This window comes from Equus caballus, chromosome 19, assembly GCF_041296265.1.
Source record: "Equus caballus isolate H_3958 breed thoroughbred chromosome 19, TB-T2T, whole genome shotgun sequence".
NCBI classification, from domain to species: Eukaryota; Metazoa; Chordata; class Mammalia; order Perissodactyla; family Equidae; genus Equus; species Equus caballus.
Window position 1 is genome coordinate 53,878,987 of NC_091702.1, and position 24,648 is coordinate 53,903,634.

Consider the following 24,648-nt stretch of genomic DNA (forward strand, 5'->3'; position numbering starts at 1 on the left):
ACCAGAAGCACAGCATGCTAATCATAACACCATATTCTGCGAGGGCAGATTTAACTACCCAGTATAACAAATTTCAACACAAAATACTCTGTATAACAAGTCCATTGCCATGCTTGTAGAAGCAAGGAAAACACGGAAACAAATCTACTCACAACAAATTCTGTACCACACATAATCTTCTACCAAAAAATAAAATAAAATACTTTCTCTGGTCACCAGACACACAGTGATAGAAAAAGGCACAGAGCCAAGGAGTTTGGGGAGAATGTTCAAGGTGTGACTAATAATCAAGTTTGGCCGGGGCCTCCAGTCCATGCAGTATAAACTAAATATTTATCCATTTCTATCAGTTGCATTGTCCTAGGGAGAGGAGACTGGAGCTGACCAATAGCTCAGCTCTTTGGCTTCCCATTCCTGACCCCAAATAACAATTGGCAACAATTGCCTTCTAATTCTCTTTACCCATCTCTTCCTCACATCCTAGACACGCAATCATACTCCTGTACTCCAGGATCGTGCACTAAAGCAAAAACTAAAGGGAATCTTAAGCTTTGGATGAGTAAAGAGTTGGAATAGAGGATCTCTGTGTGACACCTCCCCTCTCCCTACTGGAATCGAAGCTCTTCTTTGTACTTTTCATTTGCTACTTTAACAAAAACTTCCGTCACTACCCCCTCTCGTCGGTACAGCCTGAAAATTTAGATTGTGATTTGAAATTATGTGTTGATCTAAAATGAAATCTAATAACAGCAAGAAAGTTGAATGTTCCATGATGTGTTCCATGAATAGAAACTTAAAGCTGGAAGGAACCTTTAAGGCCTTCTAATGCAAGCCCTTTATTTTACAGATGAGGAAACTGAAGCCCAGAGAGGTGAAGTGAGGTGCCCAAGGCCACACAGCAAGTTAGAGGCACAGCTAGTACCATAGCTCAAGTCTCCTGACTCCCAGTCCAGTGCTCCTCCCATTACTCCACGGGTCCTGTCTCTAAGCTTCCTGACAAATGCTAGAACGGTAAACCTCCACTAGTATTTTTCCAGACCATGTTAAAACTCTTAAGGGGGAAAAAAAAGGATGCTTTCTTGGATAATGTCAGCCATACGTAGCTCAAGCTGTCTAAAGTTCTGGGACAGGGTCTTTTTATGCAGCCAACAGAGTCCAAATGTGGTGCTGTTTGCTTGGCCCATATGCTTTCATGTGTTCCCAGTTAGGCCATTACTGGAGGGAAAAAACAAGAATCAGCTTGTTTTAAAACAAGGGACATACTGGACTCCCTCCCATCCCCCCTCAGAAAAAAAAAAAAATCAAGTTATCTTTAACAGATTCTAAAAATGCCTTTTCCCAAATATGCAGTCAGTTCCTTCAAAGGGCCCTTTGTTTATTTTCAGGAAGAAACCCAAGACAGCTGAAAACCAGAAGGCATCTGAGGAGAATGAGATTACTCAGCCGGGTGGATCCAGCGCCAAGCCGGGCCTTCCCTGCCTGAACTTTGAAGCTGTTTTGTCTCCAGACCCAGCCCTCATCCACTCAACACATTCACTGACAAACTCTCACGCTCACACCGGGTCATCTGATTGTGAGTACACCAGTAAGGTGATGGTGTCTTCGCCGTGCCTGGAGCATGCTTCTCCCCTGGGTTCTGGCTTTTTTGCATTCAGAGCAAGCTGTTTCCATTTGGTCTTCTCAAGTAGCCAAAAGTAACTTGCCACCATTTTGACTCAGCCAACGTCCGTATTTTCAAAACTAGAATGTATTTTAAAACGAGGGGACCAACCATTTGGCCTCAAAAGGCTGATTAATGACACAAACCACATTCTCTTTCATAACATTAATTCAAAAAAAGAAGTTGTGTCGCTGCTTTCTAATTATTCTTTTGTCCCCGTGATCTGAATAACGGCACTTCCACCATGACTAAGTTGAACAACCAAATACGGACCTCAAAAGGCCAGTTAGACACAAGGAAACATCCATTTTGAAATTACGTAACACAAGTCAGCTTTGCATTAGTTATTGGAGTCTCATGCAGCTTGGCTGAATTTCTGTCTTTCCAGTTTTTAATTTATTTTGAAGTGGTTAAAGGATAGCATAAATTTACAGAAGAAAAGAGAATGGCTTCCAAGAATTCAGAAGCCACCCAGACTTCACGTAGCCAATAAGAATTCAGGTTAAAAATATTTTTTAATTAAAAAAACTGCCTACAGGCTAAATTTGGAAATGGGCAGCTTAATGAGATCGTCGCTATTGAAATCACTCCATTGCTGTTTATTTTTGCTGTCTTCTCACTAATCTGGGAGTCACTTCTTCAAATTCTATTTTAAGAAAGTTGATAAATCACGTTTAGGAGATTGTTTTCTGTTTCTGAAACGTAACCCAATACCTCAGAGAGAAAAAACACGTATGTTGACAAAGGAAAGGAATGGAATAACTTTGGGGTACAATTGTAAAGAATATTCCTTTTAGTCTTGAGATACCCAACAACTATTCTGAACTGATCTCCATAGAGGATGTCTTGTAACAGGCAAAGTTGGCGTATTCTTCTTTAGAATGAGTAAGATAAGACCAAGAAAGTTTTATTTTCAAAAAGGATCCATTTTTCCTGTCCACGAAGACAAAAATTATTAATTAGGAAATGAGATTCTAAATGTCCTATTGTTATTATTCTGACAAAACAAATGTAGAACTCTGCAAAGAGGGCAAGAGGTGAATGAGTTGGGGAGATTCCATTCTCTGCTTGCTTCATCATAATCGTCTCTAGATAAAAGGACAAGACCTAAGGGTTGGGGTTGGGGTGAAGGGAGTTTGTTCTGCTCGTGGCTGGGCTGAGACCACACTCCAGCTGTCACTAGAAAGTGAAAAGAGAAGTAACAAGATCAAAATCTCTACAGCCCGTGTGATTTGTACAAAGTTGCTGCTTCCATAGGGAAACCTGGAGGTCAGAAGCCAGGACTGTGTTCTGTGGACTGTCGTAATAGTAACATCCTTGGCCCTTGTTGCCTAGCAATCTCCAGCCTAATAGTAATTACAGGAAGAATTGGAAAGTAACATGGCCCAGTGCCCATAGACATGTGCACACTGTCCCTATCTACCAGGAAGGTAGCCTGTTCCTGCGGAGAAGGGCCTGGAGCCCCTGCACACAGAGCTTCGTCGCCTGGCTTTCTGCCACACCTTATGGGGAAGATTGCATAGAATGGCCTTAGCCCAGAAATCCCCTGTTGCAGCAAAATCAGTGTTTTCCTGAATAGTAAAAGCCCTGAGCTTCATTTATTGTACTTTACCATGAGCATCCTCCCACCAGGCCCTGGGGTTAGCGTGGAATATGTACAAAGAACTGTACAAGCATGGTGCCGATACACAGCTCCTTGGTGACCCGGAGGAAGCCAGTGGATCTGAGCTCAGTGTCTGAATGCAGTTGGAAGGAGAACAAATAGGGAAGAGAAACCTAATCTCCAGCTGTTTAGAAAGTCATTTTGATTTTGCCATTAAGACGTGTTAGTCTTCTCAGCCCCAACCTGTTGTTTAAATTGATTATACTTTTCTCCAAATATATTTGGATTGTAGTTTGTCCTGATTTGAGCCTACACTTAGAAGAAAATTGTTTTTAGGAAAGATTCACAGAAATCTGTCCATTTGGAGATTTCTTGAGAGAAGACAGGAAAGAGGTTTATTTTAAGCTGTTAAAATTTTTGGATGCTCTTCTTGCATTCAAGAGGATTTTTTTTTTTTTTTTTTTTACTTTCAAATGTCATTCTTACCATAGATTAATTTAAAAGCCTAATTTCTTTAAGGTAAAATATTCAGTTCCTATTTAGAACTAGCAGATTTGGGGCATTTAAAAATAGTGCCCTTGACTTGCTAGTCTCTTTAACTTCAGAAAGATTCCACCAGTGTATGGTGTTCTGAGCTTTCACAAGTGCCTGAATTTTTATAGCACCTTTTCATTTGTCATGTGTTTTGCAAAATTATTCTTAGTCGTGCCTTATTGCCCATTTCCTGTCAGTCATTATATTTCTTCCCAATTTACAGATGAGAAAACTGAGAAAATTGACACCCAGATAGAGGAATGACATGCTCAGTAGTTAAGTCACTCAGACACTGAGGGGTATTTACGGATTTGCTGTCACTGTGAGCAGCCTGGATGCTCTGTTCCAAGCCCAGAGATGTCACTCCTGGCTCTAAAGGGGCATTTTGAAAATGTGCAACCACTCCTATTGGTGACTAGGTAATAAAACACAATGAGGAAGCAACCCCACAAAGGCAGCGTCAGCTCTGCATAGGAACTGAGGAGGGCGTGTAAGCCACAGTATGTTGCATGTAAAGGGCACAGACCACGTCTGACCCCATAAATTCTCAGTTGACCATCCAACCTGCTGAGCCACTTCAAATCTGGCAAAAGATCCCAGTCGTGGTCAACACAAGAAGGAATATGGTTGAGAAATGCTTTCCTTTGTGAGACGATGAGGTTAAGATTGCTACTGAACTGTGTGCTGCTCTGCACCAACAATTTCCTTTTAGCAATATTCCCCCGTTATCTCCTAGCTTGTCACCTCTTCACCGTTTCTAAAAATCTAGCGGTAAACAAACTCAGACAATGATAACAGGAGGCATTAAGATGAGTTTCAGAATGCAAAGGTGACAAAACCCCTAGGTGTTTGACATAGCAGTTACCCACTGAACGGGATAAGGGTGAGCTGAGCCGAGCTCTCCCGTCACATGCTGACACAGGACTCAATCAAATCAGGAGAGCCGATGAGGCTGTCCCGTGAGAAGCCCTTCTCGCGGACTATGAAGCTACAGCAGAGCACAGACATGTAACATATGATAGATGCGACCAGAACTTTTTCTTGCATATTTCTCCCATTTTGTTTTCCCCCAAATAAGGCTCCCCTTGAAGAGAGAAGGGATTCTCCCCGCTTTGGCATCCTCCCTACCTATGGCTGTAGATCTACCTTTTCTTTTGTAGGAAGCTGACTTCCGTGGTTACTTACCCTCCCGTGTTTTGCTCTGGCCTCATCAGCCTATCTCATTTTTTGTGTCCTTGCCAAGACACACTTACACTTTAGCAGTTTTTATTTATTTTTAATTTAACCTTTACACCTCACCAAACTGTTGTGTGGGTGGGTTTAACTTTAGCTCTGTAGGTAGCATGACTGCTGCAGCTGCACACCGTCGAGGAGACCGGGGGCTCTGCCCTCTCTCTGTCTTGCCATCCGCCTTCATCGGCCTTCCCCCTCCCAGCCCTTTGCTTCACCCGTCCAAGTCCCCGAGATTAAAAATTTTAGTACACTTGGTTCAGTTTGAACTTTTCAAGCAATTTTTCAGAGAACAAAACAAAGAGGATTTTTTTATGGCAAACTCCATTAATGCCACATTAAGGCTGACATTTTAATTACCCCAAAGTCAGGAAATGCAAAGTTCAGGTTCCCACAGCAACAGAAACCGTCCCCTTGACTGCCCGTACCACAGCCAAGTCTTTCATTCCTTGACTGCACAACACCCGGCCTGGGGACGTTGTTTTTTTGTCCACCTATGTGGAAAGGAGCTCAGCTTTTATCCTTTGTTTTTTCCTGTAACTACAGTTGAGGATATGGGTCTTTAGCTTCCCTCCCCAAACTGTCTATATGTATTATCCTGGAACGGAAGACGATTAGATCTCTACATGTGCACACGGACAGAATTAAAGTTGCTGTGGGAACATTAACTCTGATTTCCGGACTTCCGTGCCAGTCACATTTAAACCATAATGTTGTAATTTTTGGCATGTAATAAATGTGCATTTCATGTACACAGACAGAAAGAAGCATAAAATGTATTTTAAAGAGCAATTAATTACTAACTTTGTGATTAAAAAACATTTGGTGCATGTTCCTTCCCATTTAGCATCAGCTGCTGGTCTTAGCCAGGCCTAATAGATGACATACTGTGTCTCATCCTGTATCTCAGATGTACTTACTGTATGTTCCTGCTCTTCTAGATAATTAATTCCTTAGTAAAGCTGCAGGGGGAAAACAAAATGGAAGGAATATGCAAGCATGTAAATAGGGTAAAGGATATTTTGAAGGAAATGATTCATTCCTGCAAATAAACCTCTTAGTCCCTGACAAAGAGCCAGAAATCTGCTAAGTGGGTGTAGACAAAGGTTTCTGGCCACCTTAGAGCATCTGGTCCAGGCCATAAGAACAACTTGAAAGAAGACTTCCCCCGAATTCTGGGCACGCCCAATGCGGGAAGGATTTTACTATGTAATAACTTTTCAGGCTTAAGGCTTAAAAAGTTACTTGACTCTGTCACAACTTTTCAGTTTATGTTCAACCTGGAACAGAAAAATTGTAGGGAGTCAGGTAAGATATGGGTTTTGCCAAAGCACCCCCGATTTGGAAAGTAGTGTTTTGTTCTTCCTTTAGCTTTGAATCTTGTTGACTTATTTGTGTTGGAGAAGGAAGGGTTTGTTTCAAAAGAACTGTTTAAACAAGTTTGCGAGTAAGAGGAATTGGTAGCAGTACTCTAAGGTACGGTGTTTAAAAACTCAAATACTGCAGCAGTTATTCGAAACTGGGTGAGATGGAATTTTGACTGAAAGGATGTGTGGCTTAAATGCTCATGTAAAGCTTTAAGGTTTTAAACTTGAAGGGGAACACGCTCATGAAGAATTTGAACCTCTGTTCTTGCTTTTGTGCACGATCACTCCTGTCATGTATTGCTTTCCGTGCGGTGTGGTGGCGTATGGTATTTAAACTTTCAGAAAGATGCTTCGGTTTTTCCAGGGCTCTTATTGCCTTCACTCGGGCTGTCTGTATGTGTGAATGTATGTCTGTATGAGTGAAGATTGCTCAAGCAAGTCTGAAGGTCTCTGGCAAATTTGCGTGTTCAGAAAGTTTCCAATCGGAAAGCTGATTCAGTGTAAAACCTTCCAAAAACTTCCTGAGGCACCTGTTCGCATGAAAAGATTGGATTTCTGCTGGAGGTGCTCAGAAGGCAGTGTTTATAACTAAAGATCTCTGTTTGGAGTGCCAAAAAAAATGAAAAACATTTTGGCCCCGAAAAAACCTCCATAAATGTTCAAAATGTATAATCAAACAAAAGCTTCATTTGGATTCAAATGCATGTATCTCAGCAGATGTGTCTGAACGAACTGGAATCCCACAGGAGCAGCTGAACTGGATTTTGGTATGTCTTGATAACTGAAAGAGTTATTCTTAGACTTTGGAAGGACAAAAATGGTCCATCTGTGAAGAACCGTAATAGAGACATGGCAAAAAACAGCATCCTCTGAAAGAGTTTATTTATGGAATTTAGGACAAGTTGGACAATCCTGAAAACATTTTGGGGTCACACTAATTTGCTGAAGAAATATAGCCAAAAAATGGGGTGGAATAAGCAACCACAGATAGTTATTACCCTATGGCTTGCTATTCGTTTTCTAACAGATTCCATGTCAGTGAAACAGTAAATAGAGCATCTTTGGTAGAACTAAGTGTTCTCATTGTCCCCAAAGTGTCCTACATTCTCTTTATTCTACTTCCGATAAAGAATTCTATATTTACATTTTCATTGCTAACACTTGAAACTGTTTTCTGCTATTTCATTAACCAAGTAAACCTCGTACCTATTAAGTGTGGATTCATTTCTTTAAAGATAGTATTTCCCTTTTTAGAAAGTCACCTTTCTGCCTGAGTTAATTGATACACAGTCTCTTTGGAATTGTTTTTATTGCCTTGGATGCCCTCTTATTTAGAGGTTTCAGTGTTTAGTCCAGCGCTTAGACATTGGAAGGCCAGTTAATTTTTTTATTTGTTCTTCTTTCCCTGAGGTTCCACTTTGTATATCTGGGGACACATTTATTTTTAAAAATCATATTTCTTAGAGTTTCATGTCATCATCTACCTCTTTTTTTAAAATTGTCCCTTTTTTTTTTAATAAACCTTGCCCTCTCCCTACAATGCTAAGTTAATTGGATGTCTTCCATGGCCCCTTGATGCAGTAATTTCTGGTAGTCACTCTTGCCTCATTCATTCATGCATTCTTTCATTCAGAAATTCAGCGAATGTAATTGAACCCATGCTTCTGCCAAGTCCTCAGCTAGGACTAAGGGCAAAGGTATAAACAAGATGCCATCCCTCACTTTAGGAACTCAGAGTCCTCCCAAACACTTTACTAAGCTTATAACCCTGTAAAGGGGCCATAAAAATGCAGTGTTAAGGTGTTCGACGATGAACAAAAAGCTACCGCGCTCCTAAGGAGGGAGCTGAAGCAGTAGGAAGGGCTTCGCAGGGAAGGGGACATTAGACCTGGATCATGAGGAAGAAATGTGTGTGAAGTAGAAGAGGGAGGGTGTGGCATTCCAGTCAGAAGGAACAGAAGCAGAGCCGCAGAGGCACAGAAAGAGCACGGTGTTCTCAGAAAACAAAGCGGTTCAGTTACGGTACTCAGACCTTCTGATGCCTCATTTTAATCATGGAATGGTTTATATTTGAGTACCATTGCCATCATTAAAATTCAGCTGGGCTGAACCTTATGTCCCTTTTAGAGACATTTGCTTTCCAAATAAATAATAAAGCAAGACGCCCATTTATTTCCTAACGGGCAAAAACTGTCCTTATTTCCATGCAGTCAGTAGAGGTAGGAAAGTATTCTGAGGGACCTGCTGATAACTTATTGATGAGCAGATTTCAAAATAGCTTTTCTTGATGAGAAAGGTGCATTCTTGGAGCCACAGAGTCACCTCTCAGTGTCATGCTGGAACTCTTGTCATTGACTCGTAGTCTCCCAGATTCTAGCAATCTGTCCTCTTAAGAAATCCTCCCAGGGGGCTGGCCCCGTGGCCGAGTGGTTAAGTCTGTGCGCTCCGCTGCAGGCGGCCCAGTGTTTCGTTGGTTCGAATCCTGGTCACGGACATGGCACTGCTCATCAAACCACGCTGAGGCAGCGTCCCACATGCTACAACTAGAAGGACCCACAACAAAGAATATACAACTGTGTACCGGGGGGCTTTGGGGAGAAAAGGGAAAAAATAAATTCTTTAAAAAAAAAAAATTATTAAAAAAAAAAAAAAAAAAGAAATCCTCCCAGGTCCCTTGGCAAATCTGGTCTCGTGGCCCATTGCCTCGAGTTATGCCAGGCCATATTGCTCCCCCGGATATTGCATGAATGTGCTTATGATTGTCCACACAGAATTGTTACGACCAACTGCTGGTTTTCAGGGCTCTATTCTTCATCTTGCCATCTCATCTCTTGCTGGAGGACATCTTTAATTCTTATCTGCAGCTGCTAGTGACAGTTTCATATGTGCTTCCTCTGCTCGTGGCAAATTCCGTTATATAAAATTAGTGTTCCTCCATATCTGCCAGGGCTTCTCACATCCTGACTTTAAAAAATAAATAAATAACGCATGCATGACTTCCCTTGGAGATGGATCATTCAGGAACATGTGAGAGCATTCATAAAGATTCTACGAATTCCTTGCTTTAAGGAAATTTGAAGTCAGATCCTTCTACAAACTACCTCACACAAGGTACCATAGTCACACCCCTTATCACCTCATCGCTGAGTAAGCACTTTCTGCTTTCTTTTTTGCTTTTCTTCTGCTTCTATATCCTTTGTTCTCTCTAAGGATTGTGTACCAGGTAGAACTTTTTATCAGCACTGAAAGAGATTAAAGCTTACCTGGTCTAAACCCATTATTCTACAGATGAGGAAACTGAGGCCCAAAAAGGGCAAGTGTCACACCAGAAGGTTCCCAGCATGGTGAGTGGAAGAGCCAAAATAGAACCGTGCGCCTCCTCCCTCCATATGATGCTGTCTGTTACTGAGTCTGCTTCTAAGAGAACTTCTGTTTTCTGAATGAAAAGGGAGTGAGGACTATTCATCCAACAATTTACTGAATGCTTTCAGTGTGGTGGACCAAGGCTAGTATCGTGCAAGAGGCAGCTTTATAAACTGGAGCCCTACGCTCAGAGACTTTGAGTCCCGTAGAGAAGATAAGACATTTACAAACAGCCGCCCTGCAGGGTGCTTACAGATGCGTCCCCGTATACCTGGATGCACAAGAGCATTGATGCACTCACATGGCAAGCTTGTGTAGAGTGCATCCTATGTGGCTGGCAGAATGCTGAGTTCTGAAGGAGGATAAAGGTGGAAACAAGTAGACCCTGCCACCAAGAATCTTACAACTTAGTACATGTCCTCAAATTAGTATTATCTTAGATAGAAGTTAGAAAGTTCATAAGATACATTATAATCCAGTTAAGAGTAACATCCAGTTCACTTTATCAGAGAAGGTTCCATTTGAGCTCTTGGAAGATGAACAGAATTTTATCAGAGGTGAGGCTCTAGGGTAAGGCAGAAGGAGTTTGCCTTCTGGTGCAGAGCTGTGGAAGGGTTTTCAGTAGGGGTTGCCATGACCAGGACTTTGCTATGGGAAGATCTAATTTAACATCAAGGATGTGGAACATGCCTGGATGTGGGAAGGGGTGACTGGAGGGAAGAGAGAGCACAGGGAGCTTTGTCAGTAGTTCAGACTATTGGTAGCCTGAAGGGGGCTGGTGACAAGAGGAATGGGGACGATTCAGGTTCAACGGACTTTGTGGATGAGAGTGGACAGCTCTGGGAGCTGACTATTGGGTAAAAGAGAGGAAATTACCCAAGATCACTCCAAGATATCAAAAAGAGAAGATGAAGAGGAAGTGTTTCGAAGAATAGTATGCAGTTCAGTTTTATACAGTGCTGAGTGTGAGATCCCAGGGGTAGACCCAGTGGAGACAGCTAACACGGAGTCACAAATAGGGGGCTGGAGCACAGCAGAAGATTGGAAATAGGGCAACAAACACTTTGGTCATGAGGCCATACTTTAAACTGTGAATGCCAGAGTAAATTCAAAGACGACTTTGTTGAGAGAAAAAAGGAAAATAGAACCTTGAGGAATATTTACAATAAGTGATTTAAAAAAAAAAGAAAAGAAAAAGCATGAAGTACTGTCAAAGGAGGAAAGGGAAAGAGGGTCTGAGATATAGGAGGAAAACCAGGATAGCGCAGAGAGACCCTCAGGGAGGGGCAGGGTCAGCATTGTTGGGTGCTGGGGGCACCAAGGATTGGCAGCTTCCTGGAGGCTGTCAAGAGAGCAGAGTCAGATCCATGACGAAAACACCATGAAAAGTCGTCAGGAGCAAACAGAGGAAGAATGGGGAAGCAACAATTGTAAAGTGCTTTTTAAAGAAGTTTAGTCCTTTCAAAAGAAGTAACGAACAGGTAACGCAAAAGCAGGGTACTGAAGATTTTTACAATACAGGAGTCGCCAGCCCATTTATAGACTGAAGAATAAAAACCAGTGTTTAAGAGACTGCCATTAAATAGGCGAGGTGAGAAAGAATTAGACCTCCCATTTTACAGGGCGGTTGGAATGATAAATATGTGTAAGGAAAATTTGAAGTCACTACCCAAACCCAAAGAGTCAGTAATTTTATTCTATTAGTTCTTTCTCTACTTCTTCCCAACGTTGCTTTCTCTTCCTTTTAGCTGATAAGAACTAATGCTGTGAAAGAATTGCTCCATGTCTTCTTCGGATGTCTTCACAAATACTCACTTACCCTCAGTAATCTCTGAGCTTTAGGCAAAGGACAGGTATTGTATACTTTGGGCATTTACATTTTTTAAAAAAATTTTTAAGCAAGTTATCTGAAAGCATACTCCTTTTAAAATGCCACCTTTTCTGAACTTTTTTCATGATAGGTCCAATTCAGGTAGCTCTGTAGTTACTAATAACTAACCTATGTGTTGTTCTCATATACTCCTTCATTGTACGTCCTCAAGTTCATTATTTGTGTGGCCTTTTCAAGTCATTTACTTAGATCATGTTGCACTCTTTGATAGTTAAAGACACTCCTAATGCCACCGTCACCTGGACACACATATCTACAATTACTTCTATTTCAGAATGCTTCTCTGGAACCAACTGAACCAAATGTTACTTTACTCTGCCATTAAATAATCTGTAAAACTAAATAAGAAAATTATTTTATCACTACTGGAAGTTATATAAATAATCACATGGAAGAATTTTGAATATGACTCCTTATAATTTCACAAGGAAGAATGAATTCATAGTTGACGTCAAAATAGACCTTGAGGAGATTTTCCTCTCCTCTCCAACCCCAAAAAGGAATTTCCTCCTTCTCATTTCTCTTCAGTGGTTTGGGCCAGGTTCATGTTATCAGTTTCATATCAAGATCTCAGGCAGCATTAAATCAGGGCGTACAGAATTTTTAAGAAAGCTTGGTGTGGCACGTAGCCAACAACATGAAGAATTTGAAGAATTAACAAGTTAACTTTGTCATTCAGATTTTTGCTGTAATCATTTCCTTTCCTGTATAATCAGTTATTTTCTCTTTGCATCATATCTCAGCTGTGTACTTGGCTATAAGGGAGACAATGGAACAAAGATGTATGTGAATTTGAGCTACAGAGCATAAATTCCATGTCTCATGGAAAATACACATGCAAATGCTGAACTTCAACCGTTAGAAATTAACCCCAGGAGAAAGGATGGAGGGAAATACTTTCCTCGGGGAAATACTGTACATCTCTCCAGGCAGGCCTGGGTGTTTTTTCCAATTTTAAGAAAATGCCCAGAAATCTAGCCGATTCCATTTTATTCCTGACCTACACATACCAGAGGGGTGACTGGATCCTGGGTTCCTGAAGCAGCCTCGTAATCCTGAGTTAAAGGCTGAGAGAGGCACTCCCGAGCAGACTTGGCGTCCTTGGGCAGTGACACAAGCAGAGGGTTTAGGCAGTTGGTACGCCCCTCCCTCCAGAGGATGAATTCTTGACCTGGAGGCCTTAGACACCACTGGTGCCATGAGTGAACCTCCCTCTCTGAGTCCATGAACTTCCTAGGAAGATGTGCACGCACACACACGTTCGCATGCCTATGGGTGTGCTGTTCTGGGACACGAGTGTGTACCTTTCATTCTATTGGAGTCAGGGAACTAAAAGGATGAAAGAACCCCTTCCCCAGGTCATATCCCAGTCAGAACCTGCATCCTCAAACGTGGCCTCCAGAGGAAACTAAGAAGCAGGAAGGAGAAGTCTGATGCTAGCATCCAAATGCAGACTGACTCCCGATGCTCTTTCAGGTCCCTTCAATATGCCCGCAGGGCAGGGCGGGATGATAACAGACATCTGAAGCTATTTCTTGAACATGTTGATAATGGACTAAGACTTGGACCATGTATTGCTCAGAAAATCTTTTCTCAGCCCCATGGTCTAGTTGTTTGCTCTTTCTAGTGTGAACTTCAGCCTATGAATGCATTTTACGTGCCTTTACCTAAGCTCCTGTGTTCCCATTTCCTCATATGCATAATGAGAGTGAAAATAGTATCTATGTCATTGGGTTATTATAAGAATTCAATGGAATGCTTTATGTGAAGCCCCTAAAACAGCACCAGACAGACAGCCAGCACTCGGTCAGTTTGAGCATTAGCTATAGTTTAAGTGTTTTAAATCATTAAGGGAATATGTACTAAAAATTGATGCAACATAAATGCAGGTTGTAGCAGGTGCCCTTGCTTCCCCCTGGGAATGACCGAGACAAAAGCCCCAGCTCTGAGGAGGAGAGTGTGTGGGAGCCATTCCCCTCCTGCCAGCAGGAGAAGGCCGGGCCCTCCCGTCCCTTCTGAGACAGGGAAGCCTCTCCATGAGCTTTCTTTTATTCTCCCATTTCTCTGAATTTTTCTAAAAATAGAACAGGAATAATATTCACTAAGCACCCACTCTGTGTCAAATACATTATATCATTCTCACAAAACACCCCGTTTTACAGATTAGGAAACTGTGGCTCGGAGAAGTGAAAAAAACCTTTCTGAATGTTTTCTTCCTGGTGTAGGGAAGGTTTCAAGTATTATTTGCATTCTATTATAGTATTAACCTATTAAGTTCCTTCTTGTCCTCCAGTGCATTCTAATCCATGGGAGACTTCCAAATTATAGACAATGGACTTGTGCACTGTCTTTCCTCAGAATGCGTTGTAGAACCTGTGCGTGCCCTTACTGTGTGCCCTTAGGGGTCCTCTCACCATAGCCACCTTCCAGCCCTAATAGCTGAAAAGACCAAAACATCGGGCCCTTAGAATGGGCAACCTGCTGGGCTGGCACATCAGAGAGCCCCTTGCAAAGAGATGTACTTACAACCAAAGAAATACATCTTTTATCTTGTTTGAAAGAAAGTCTGCCTGATGGCTTCAGAATATTTTGAAATAATTCAAAATAGAGGTAAAGTTAGAAGACTAAATGTTACACTGCAGAGGAGGATTGCTCTTAATCACCCCACTCTCTGACCTGCTTCCCTTCTGAAGCAGTTTGCAGTAGGGAGAAAAAAATGGCATCTTAAGAAATTCAGTAAGACTTGTTGGCTCATTGTCCTTAGTGAGCCTTGTGTCCCGCGGTGCCCACGTGGGTTTTGATCATGCGTGGAGATGATTGTGGACAATTGCTTCTCAACTCTGGAGCAATTTTGCTGCTGCGTATGGAGTTCCAGAGACACCTGAGTGTGGAACTTGAGCTACAAGTCTCTTAGTAATGTTTGCAGATCAAATGCTAACCTCAATTGTGTGCGAGTCTGTATAAATCCCAAGTCAGAGCTTTAAAATAAGAACTTACCGAGTCATGATTTCTGCATCTCGTATGCAGTCTTCCTTAAATCACATGTTGATGGCTAATCAGCAGAATCCAAAGACACAAATTAGATGGTACAATATTTACAGAGAAAATATGTGTGTAGCTTGAAAAGTAATGATCCTCAGGGTTATAGTCCTACCAAAAAAAAAAAGAAAAAAAGATAGCAGTTGCAAGCTGAACTCTCAACATTGTAGCCAAGAAAGGAATGAATATAACAATAGAAAGAGAGAGCTTTAAAAGCCAGAGTTTCTCGGTTAAAGGAGATTTCAAGAAATATGTTTGAGAAAGATTCAGAAGAAATACTAGGTAAGATGAATTATTCCTGTTCCTCAAATAACATTCTAGCAGTTAAATTATTAAATGCTTATTTTGGCCAGGCGGAAGAATTCCTGAGGGCAGAAATCCTGTCTATCTTGTTCATTGCTGGATCCTCAGCACCTAGCAGAGTGCATAGCTGTAGTGGGTACTCAGCAAATATTTGTTGAATGAATGGATGTGGTGGGGAGAAGGAGCAAAAGGAAGAGAATAGTGCATTTGTGAGCATTTCACTCATTTGTAAAAGTATAGGTACTGATTTCTCACCTGATTCTTTTTCATTCGGCAAACCTTCAAAACAAAGAGGGTCACAGAGACCCTCTGGTTTGTATGCTGGGAAAGCAGAATCGCTTTCTGTTGGTTGTGGACTGCTGCATGTTTTGATTCTAGTAGCAATATGGCAGGGTGAAGGTCAACTTTGTAGTAGAATCTGGTGCCTGTTTTTGATAGATATCATGAAAATAGACACTTATTTTCAAGATGCTTAAACAGATGATTAGGCGAAAGCTCCAGCAAACCTTGAAACAACAAACAGGGAAAGGTTTTGCCACTCTCACCTCCATTACTGTCCTACCATCCTGCTCACTGGTTTGCAACCCCACACCCTCCTCCTTGTTTCACCCCTTTCCTGGGTCTAATCTTTGTCTGGGGAACACAGCATGTGACTGTCAATCTAGCAAGGAGACAGTTCTTGAGAAATCTGCCCCCCACACAGTGCTCCAAAGCTCCTCTCATGGGAATGGCAGGATTTGATCAGCAGCAGGCAGAGCTGGTCCAGGGAAACAAGAGCTTGACATGGAATCTTCGTGCCCTCCCGCTGGAAGGGCCCTCAAGAGAGTTCTTCATGCCCGCCCTCCCTCAACTGGCTGGACAGTAGACGGATGTGTAGGAAAACAAATTCCCGGTTGAATGAATAGAGGATTAAATGAATGAGAGATGAGTTCACTCCTCCAGAAGTCTCCGCCATCCCACTTGAATAGAAAGCTAACTTTGAAGCCACTCTGTTCTCCATGACGTGATTTTGTATACACTCAGCTTTGGAATATGGTTGCCATCTGCTGCCAGTGCATAGAACTAAGGCAGTATTGGGGTGGGTAGGAGGAGGCTGGGAGGGAAGAAAAGAGACACTTAAAACGAGCTAATGATCTCCTTTGTGTTGGAGTCTAGGTTTTAGAACATCAGTCCTGTACTTCACGAACAAAACACCAGTGTGTCTCAGACCACACCAGGCGCCGGCACATCAGATAAGACCTGCGCTGTGTGGTGTTCAGCCACCGAGCCTCAAGAAGTTCTAAAAGTGAAATTAAAGGAGCAAACTAAGGAAATTGAAAGGAGAAAAGGCTTAGGGGAGAACGCAGTCAGGAGGACCCTGCAGATATGTGTCTTTGGGGTTACAGTAGTTCAAAAATGAATCTACTAATTAAAGAGTCAGAAAATGCTAGACATCCCAGGAATTTAAGGATCTTTAGAAGAAATGAGAGACGTCCATACACTTTGAGTGCACTATGATCCTTTAGTAGAATCTCAGGGTGTAAGTGACCTGGCTATTGTGCATTGTCCCAGATTTAAACAGTTGATTAAGAGTTACAGGCGACTGTACTAGAGGCTTGGGTAGGTGGTCCTTTAAAAACAGAAAAGGCTGTTAAGCAAAGCCAGTAAGACCAGAGAACATCTCTGCAAGGCAGGGAATAGCTCATGGAGCTTCGTAGTTTCCCTGGTATCATCTGTATAAATTGTTGGTCATGGCACAGAATTGTATGCTAATTTATATACTGAAATGACATGCCAAACAGTAATTATTAAGCAGGGGAAATAGAACAGTGAAAAAAAATATTCCAGTAAAGTTAACTTTGCTTTTGAAAAACATTAGCTAGTTGGTTAAGTGCAACATTTGAAGGCAAGTATTGTTATACATTCAGTAGTAGTTCTGTATCTCAAGTTTGAGTATTTGCAAGGTGATGAGGTGGAAATCCTTTTGGCTGTGCAAGGAAAGAATCTCATCAGACCTGTATGTAATGTAAATTTAGGAGCATGGACAATCCTAGTCATGCAAAAATCACTTTGGAGCACACAGTGTGGTTGCCCAGTAGTGCATCACATTGAGCACCTTGGAGTAGTTGAATCAGTAAAGATTCGTTGGCTGCGTGAGCTCTGGCCTTGACTCCTGTCTGCCGTCAGGGACAAGTCACACAGCTGTTAGACTATTAGTAATGCCTTAAATCGATCTTGTGTACAGTTTCTCTTCCTAGGAAGCCTACATGCCTCCATAGTCTATTTCATTTGTCCTACAACATCCCTGTGAAGCACAAGCATCTTCATTTCACAGGTGGGATAACTGGTCCACAAAGGAATAACTTAATCCTTTGTCTTTAGATATGAAATGGTTGATAATCATTATGAGACCCGGCTCATTGTCCTATCTTTCACATTATTTCAGGTTTTCCAGGCAGAAGACATATTTTATCTTTCTCATTATTATTTTTAATTGGTTTTCAGAAAAGTTGAGATAAAAACAGAATCTAACAAATATCCCATAGAGATATTTGGTGTTCTCTTTTCTTTCAAGAATAAATTAAGACCTTCTCTGCTCCTCTCTGCTGGCTCTCTCGGCAGATAGTCAAAATCCCATGCCAATTTTCAAATGAATAAGGGCTCATTCTAATAGCTTGATCACAGTCTCCTCTATTGAGGAAACTGCCTTGTAAATTGGTGTCTGGAACCTGCAGAAGTTACTTTTGGTTATAAACTCTAACAGTCTGACATGAAGGCTTTTAAACAGTAGTAATATGTGACCTCGTTGTGAGTTCAGCAGTAAATTTATACCCAATGTGTATAAAGGCCGAAGAGAAAACTAGTGTTTTTTTATTCTCTCTGATGACCTACACTAAATATTGCATATTTACTTTGTAAATGAGGACACCCAGTGGCCATCAAGTGAAAATATATTCTAAACAATCCCTGACACTGTTTATGCAAATTTAAATACCTGTGATCACAGCTGATTGACAGATGTCTCTGTAACAAGCAAGGTAGCTTCCTTAAGTTAGGCAAGAGTGGTGGGAGTTCGGCCTGATCATTTTTATAACACATCACAGATTGGTCTTCTCTTCTCACTTTGGGTTACAAGGTGTGGCGGACTTAGAATTCCACTGAATCTTCGGCTGACAGGAGGATCCAATGAGCTATCTCTTGGGGGAAATGGAATCAGGAAGATGGAGAGAGTGTGGCATGTGTCAGAAATCATAAATGAATGAGCACAGTTTGGGGAAAACTCAGTGAACACGTAAAAAACCAACTCTTGGACCTTAAATTCATACTGAAAATAGAACTGTGGCTATTTCCCGATGAGATGGGTAGGGTAATAAAGGACAGGGAGAAGAACATTACGTGGAACTTTGGGGGTGGAAAGACCCCCGGGGGCTACAACATGTAGACATATGTCAGAGAAAAGGTGCACCTAAGGTTCCCATTTATTGTCAGCATGTTTTTGAAATGCAAAGGAGAGTTGCCAAACAAATACTCAGATAGGACCTACTCACTGTACAGAAATATATTGGGCAGCGTGAGGGATCCAATAAGTTGTAGCTGTGATTGTAGTTTTAACAAGGCAAGGTACTAGCCTTCAGGAAGCTTAGAGTATCCTTACAGATATAAAACAGACACAAACGAAAAAAATGAAAAGAGACAATAAGCAATAATATACTGTTAAGGACTAAATTGTGTGGTACATGTTGTTGGAAGTTCAGATTTATTTCTCAACATTCAGGTGCAAGAAACATTTCCTTATTTCTCTAAAGAAAATTAAACCCAAGGCCCCTATCACTAAGTTAGCAAGAAATGCAGTCAAGTTTCAGGGTTCCCTTCCCTCGCTTAGACTTGCCTCGTGGAATCCAGGGAGGGGTCAGATCCTTGGTCCATGGTGGTCTCCATCATTGACGTCACTTGTCTACCCAATAAAGATGCCATTGAACCTGATCCATCTGACTACCAGGCACTGCTGCAATAGCTGGGTTTAGAGATGCCCTTCACAGTGGTGCTTGCTACTGAGCATGGACCCAGCCCCACGACTAACACAGTTCCTCTCAAGATAGTGCCTTTTTATGTCCAGCCTCCTGAAGGGTGCCAAGCAATTACCCCAACTGGAGTTGCGTGCAAGCGGGAGCCTTGCACCTTCCCCATTTGAAGGGAAGTTGATGATTTTTCTCCCCAGTCAGGCCAACTCAGTATAATTCCACAGCATCAGGCTCCCCTCCTCACCCCAGAAAGGGCCCAGCTTAATTGCCCTTAAAGGAGCTACATTCAAAAAACAAAGCCCTTTGTCTTGAGGCTTTGTTTTTGGGGCTTAACTTCTGATTTGGGCTCTGAAGCCACAACTCCCAGGGGTGAGGGAGCCCAGAACTGTGTGCAAGGCTTGGCCTTTCTTAATTGCCTATTATGAAAGTTTTCTAATTCAGTGGGGAAAAAAACCAGAAACTAATGTTTCAGTTTATTACTTCACCAACCAGTGGGAACTAGGAAAGGAGAGAACTCAAGACAGACTCCAGTAACCAAAGAAGGAGCCACAAAAGGAAGAACTTTGAATAGGGTTCTCGGACGGTACATAAGATTTGGTAAGTAGCGAAAGCACAATAATTTCAGAACTCAGGACAAATTCAGCAGAAGAAAAGAATTGAGAATGAATACAATACATTCAAGAGATAGCAAAATGTCCAACTTCTTGGATTGGCACAGAGGTTTTATTTGGGGAAAAATGAGAAATTAAGATTAAATCAAATTGGTGAAGTGAAATGAGATAATTAGAATGTTACCTAGAGCTATAGAAGATTCTTATGGCTTAATATGTTTTTTCCTGTAATATATAAATAATATAATAAAACATTATTTAAAAGCATATATAAAGAATATAATAAAAATAAACAAAATAAAAATACAGTATGTTACTCTTTCTTAGAACAATCATGAAGAGTGCCTTCCACTTCACTTATTGATCAGTGCCTCCCAAGGTTTTAGATTCTGACAATACTTATTTAGTTTCTTCTTCATCTCACCATGAGCCAAAAGGAAGTTACATCTGATTGTTTTTTAAGGAAATCCTGCCCTAGTTCTATAAGATATTCCCCTGGATGGGCTGTTGAGACATAGTTTCAGCTACTTTCTTAAGCCGGCCCACATCAGTTGAAGATGCTTAAACTGTGTTTCCATCATAACCAGTCATCCAGCAAAACAAATTTAGCTTTTTCCTTGGCTTTTCCTTGTCGTTTTGAGATGGAAGGCCTTCATTCCTCAGTAAAACGATCTATCACGACTCAAGTCCACACTTTCCTTAGAGAAATAGTTTGGCGCCCTCCTACCAACAAAGAGAGCAGTGCTTGAAACCAATTGTCACAATGGAAGCAACTTATTTTTTCTAGGAAGACACAAGCAAAGTGAACATTAGAGCGTGAATCTGAAAGTCTGCTTCAAAAGCAGTTTCAGACAGTGCAGCCACAGAGGACTAAAGGAAGTTCTGTGAACTGGGAATCTCTGATTATTTCAGTCAGAAAGCTTTTCTAAAATGACGCTATGGGGTTCTGTTTTCTCACTCATTGAAGTTCAGATGAAAGTTTTCCCAAAGTCAAAAAATTAATTTCTTACCTAACTATGCTTCATCATCAGTTGATGATATTTTCCAAAGGAATGCCATTCCTGGGAGTTATGCTGGATCTTTGAACTCAGTAACGTGAAAAATTTGTTTTTCCTTTAAAATAAGTATATGATGATGTCGAGATCAAAAGAAGAACAGGTTAGTAAGAAGATGCTGGTTTTTATAGAAACACGTTTTAAATTTATAATTTCTTTTCAAGCAAAAGAAAGGACTAACTTACGAACTGAATATTTGAACATAGAGATCCCTCTTCAAGGCCTATCCAAAGCCAGGTTCAAACTGCACACTCTGAATTTAAGTAGATCCTTTTGTTCACTTTTGTATCCCACCCACGGACGCAGCATCTCTGTGTTTTTGTTCCCCAGATTTAGGGAACAAAGGAGAAGGTTACAATAGGGCAGGAGCTAAATTTGTAAGGAAAGAGCTTTAGAGAAAAAAAAAATCAAACTCCTAAAAGGTGTCTCAGAAGGTTTACGATATAAGAGGATTTAAAGGCATCAACCGCAGATTTCATTGACTTTTCTCCTCAGTCCCAGCAGGTCCTCCCTCGTCAGGAAGAAGCCATTTCGTTTCAGCTTTGGAATGAGGGCACAGGTGTCTTTCAGAGTGTTGTCTGGAATTATAGCTATCCTGTGCCTTTGTTCACACAGTTAAACCTTAGCTCTCACAAGCTGGACTATAACAGAGTAAAGAAGGTGTTTGAACTTTCAGTGTTTTATTCCACTGGAATCAGATGCCCAAAGTATAGAAATTCATAAAGCATGTGGCTTGACAATACCCAACACTGAAGCTTTCACTTACGTTTAGAATTGGTTCCATAAAGTAGAAGTTCAATTACTTGTTGATTAGTTGTTTGATTTTATCCGCACTTTATAACTAAAGGGGTTTAAGTTGGCTTGAAAGAATATTCAATACATTAATAAATATGTAGGAAAATATATTTATATAGAACTATCAAAAAGAAATTGGAATAGAAGTAAAATAAGGAATTGACAGTAGAATGAGGTTGGGGGTAAATTTTACATAGAAAAAGCATACCATTAGGTCCTATATAGTTGCTAAAATATGGCCTAAATTTGTATTCTGAGCTCCACTTATGACATTCACAGAGTCCAAAAAGCAGAACGGAAAAGTTGATTGATTAACGTACATTTCAAATATCAGAGGTCCTTAGGGATGAATTTCTTCCACTGTTTTAGATTTCAGATCATCTATGTCCTTATGGGTCCATTTACACTGGGGCGTTCTCAGTAAATGTTTCACTAATGAATAGGTGAAAATTCAAGCCACCCCAAAGTGACTTTATCCATAAATCAGTTGTATTTGCAATGTTAGATGTATGGGCAGGCATTTCTTAGTCCCCTCTTGTAGATGACAGCAGACTTCATTTGAAATCAGGCAAACCAAAGACCTGGGCTGGCAGGGAAACCGTGAGCCTCCAGAGCCCAGTGAAGAGGCTCCCCTGGAACTGCTTCTTCCTCTGGACCTGAAGATCTCACTAGTAATATCAATCTATTCCCAGCCTTCAGACAAAGTCTAAAGCTTTTGCTTTTTGGTAGTGTGGAAAGACGGAAAGGAGGTCAGGTAGGGAGGATCAGTCCAGATGTGGAGATGGGCCTGAAGACCATGGGAGAAATGTTTCCCAGTTCACAATTTGGCGCCCTTGTTCCCCATACTGGAAGCTGAATAAAACTTGATGATGTAACAGAGGGAAGGAAAGAAGAAAGAAAAGAAGGAAAGGAGGGAGGGAGGGAAGAAAGAAAGGAAGGAAGGGGGAGGGGAGGGGGAGAGAGTAATGAAGGAAGGAAGAAAAGAAGGAAGGAGGGATGGAAGGAAAAAGGGAGGGAGGGACGGGGAAGGAAGGGAGAGAAAAAGAAAGAAAAGCAGGCTTCCTATTTGAAGCAGTACAGAACTTTCAGGTGAACTCCATCTTGCTGGCTGCATCAGAAGTGCACATCGAGTTTGTATTTACCTTTTATTCAACTTATACCACAATTCTAATTTTTAGCAATCAAAAAAAGTTAAAGGGCATTTCCTCGTTCTTCTGTGGATTTGTGTTAGCTGTCAAAGGGTATCCACTTTGATAAAAACCTGATTCAAACCAAATTTTCCTAAATAACATTTGGCCTCAGCAATTATACAACTCTCTGGCCCTGTTCCATTCCTCCAGATTTCAGCCCACGTTGGTATTTTATTATCTACCTTTCTCCTCTCTTTTTTGCTCTCTTCCCTATCAATCCTATTTTTGTTTTTAAATCATTCTCTTCTGAAAGGTAACTTCTGTCACTTTGGCTAAGACGGTTGAGTTTATCATATAAAATAAGGTCAGCTCAACTTAAGTCAATGGGAAATATTAGCTCCACAGGCCTGACGCTCGTAGTGCAGGTGGCATGAGTTTCAGAGGTTGTGATTATTGAAAGCAGTTGAGATGATTGAAAGTATCAAGAGAGATGCTTGAATCTCAGTTCATGAGTCTTAATTTGAGGGCAACACAGACCTCTTTGAGAGCCTAATGAAAGCTTCTGACCTTATCCCTATGAGAGTAGAAACGTCTACTCACGAAAAAATGTGGCTACCTCTTAAAGACTACACATACTTTTTTTCTTTTTTCGCTGGTAAAGATTTGCCCTGACTTAATATCTTTTGCCAATCTTCCTCTCCCTCTCTTTTTTTTCCCTCCCCCAAGGCCAAGTACATAGTTGTATATTCTACTTGTAAGTCCTTCTAGTTTTTCTATGTGAGCCATGGCCACAGCATGGCTACTGACAGACGAGTGGTGTGGTTCTGCACTCAGGAACCGGGCCCAAGTCCCTGGAGTGGAGTACATTGAACTTTAACCACTAGGCCATCAGGGCTGCCTCTACACATACACTTTGTAAGGACCTTTAAATACTTAAAATGTGCTCCAGAAGGAATTAAAATTCATTACATGTGTGAACTACATGTATGAATGAAAATTCAAATAATATAAAAGATGTACACAACTACAGTGTTGAGATCATAAATAGAATGGTGTTGTAAACACTTTAAACAAGTTAGTAATTTTCATACCTCTGTCCAGCTAAAATTATAAGCAGTGACTGTAAAAGCACATACAGGCTGTTCCCAACTTTCATAGGTGGTGTATTCCTGAAAATATGTTTGAAAGTGAAATTTCTGAAGGTTGAACAATTGATCTATGTTTTATGAGAAGAATTCTGTTACTGATGATTAAGGGGAAAAAAAATGACATCTCTGATGGTTCTTGTACCCTGGGCTTAGATAATCTGGAAGACAGAGGAGAACTTTCATTGGGAGACAGCCCAACACATCCCCCTTTTCACCCAGGAATGGGTAAGTAAAGCGGGGCTGCTCTCCTTCCCATAGGCTGATGACCTCCCATAGTTTGCCTACAAGGGCAGTGACAGCTGGGATATGCTAGGTGTATGGAGCCAGGGTAGGAGAAAGAGGTCTTGTTCTGCCTACCACCTTCCACTTGCTCAAGTGATTTCCCCAGTGCCCCCAGCCACCCTCTAAACATTGTGAAGATGCCAGTGAGACAGAAAGAGAGGATAAGGACATACAGGACCATGTGCCTTAGAGGGTGGAAGCTATGAGGAAGCAACCTCTATCCTTCTATAGTGCAGAGGCTCAGCAAGTCCCCCTCAGCATAGAGATAAAGTAGACACAAGTGAGGTCTTGACCCTGGCAGGGCAACAGATGTAGATTTGAGGAGTAAAAGGGCTGAATGACCACACACAACCCTTCTTTCTCCAGCATGACTGGCTCTTTCCTGGTGTGACCAACTTGGTAAGTAGCACCAACATGCAGTAGCTTAAGATCATCACTAATCACCTGATATATGAAAGAGCAACCTCAGCGTACTAAAGGTATCAAGGTACCATGTGGAAAAGAGTGTGATATAAGAGGCCAGGCTGCGGAGGCCTGGCCACCTAGCTCTATTTCATGTGCTGACCCACTTACCTCAAGTGAGCCTGGTGGCCCAGATTGAAAGCTCAAGGGCTTTTCGGCCCTGCCACTTGACTT

The 24,648-nt window shown here is 41.4% G+C and overlaps 1 protein-coding gene across 50 annotated transcripts in view; it reads left to right on the top strand.

Annotated features, from left to right (window-relative positions):
• The window catches only part of ZBTB20 (zinc finger and BTB domain containing 20), a 746,634-nt gene that overhangs the window by 704,079 nt on the left and 17,907 nt on the right, over positions 1 to 24,648 (top strand). For 26 of the 50 annotated variants that reach the window (XM_070243773.1, XM_070243783.1, XM_070243765.1 and 23 more), the window contains 2 exons: positions 848 to 1,011; positions 1,386 to 1,573. In XM_070243773.1, the coding sequence (XP_070099874.1) occupies positions 1,001 to 1,011; positions 1,386 to 1,573 (199 nt within the window). In that variant the 5' untranslated portion in view covers positions 848 to 1,000. The remainder of the gene's footprint in view (positions 1 to 847; positions 1,012 to 1,385; positions 1,574 to 24,648) is intronic. The other 24 variants (XM_070243799.1, XM_070243808.1, XM_070243790.1 and 21 more) reach the window with 1 other exon arrangement.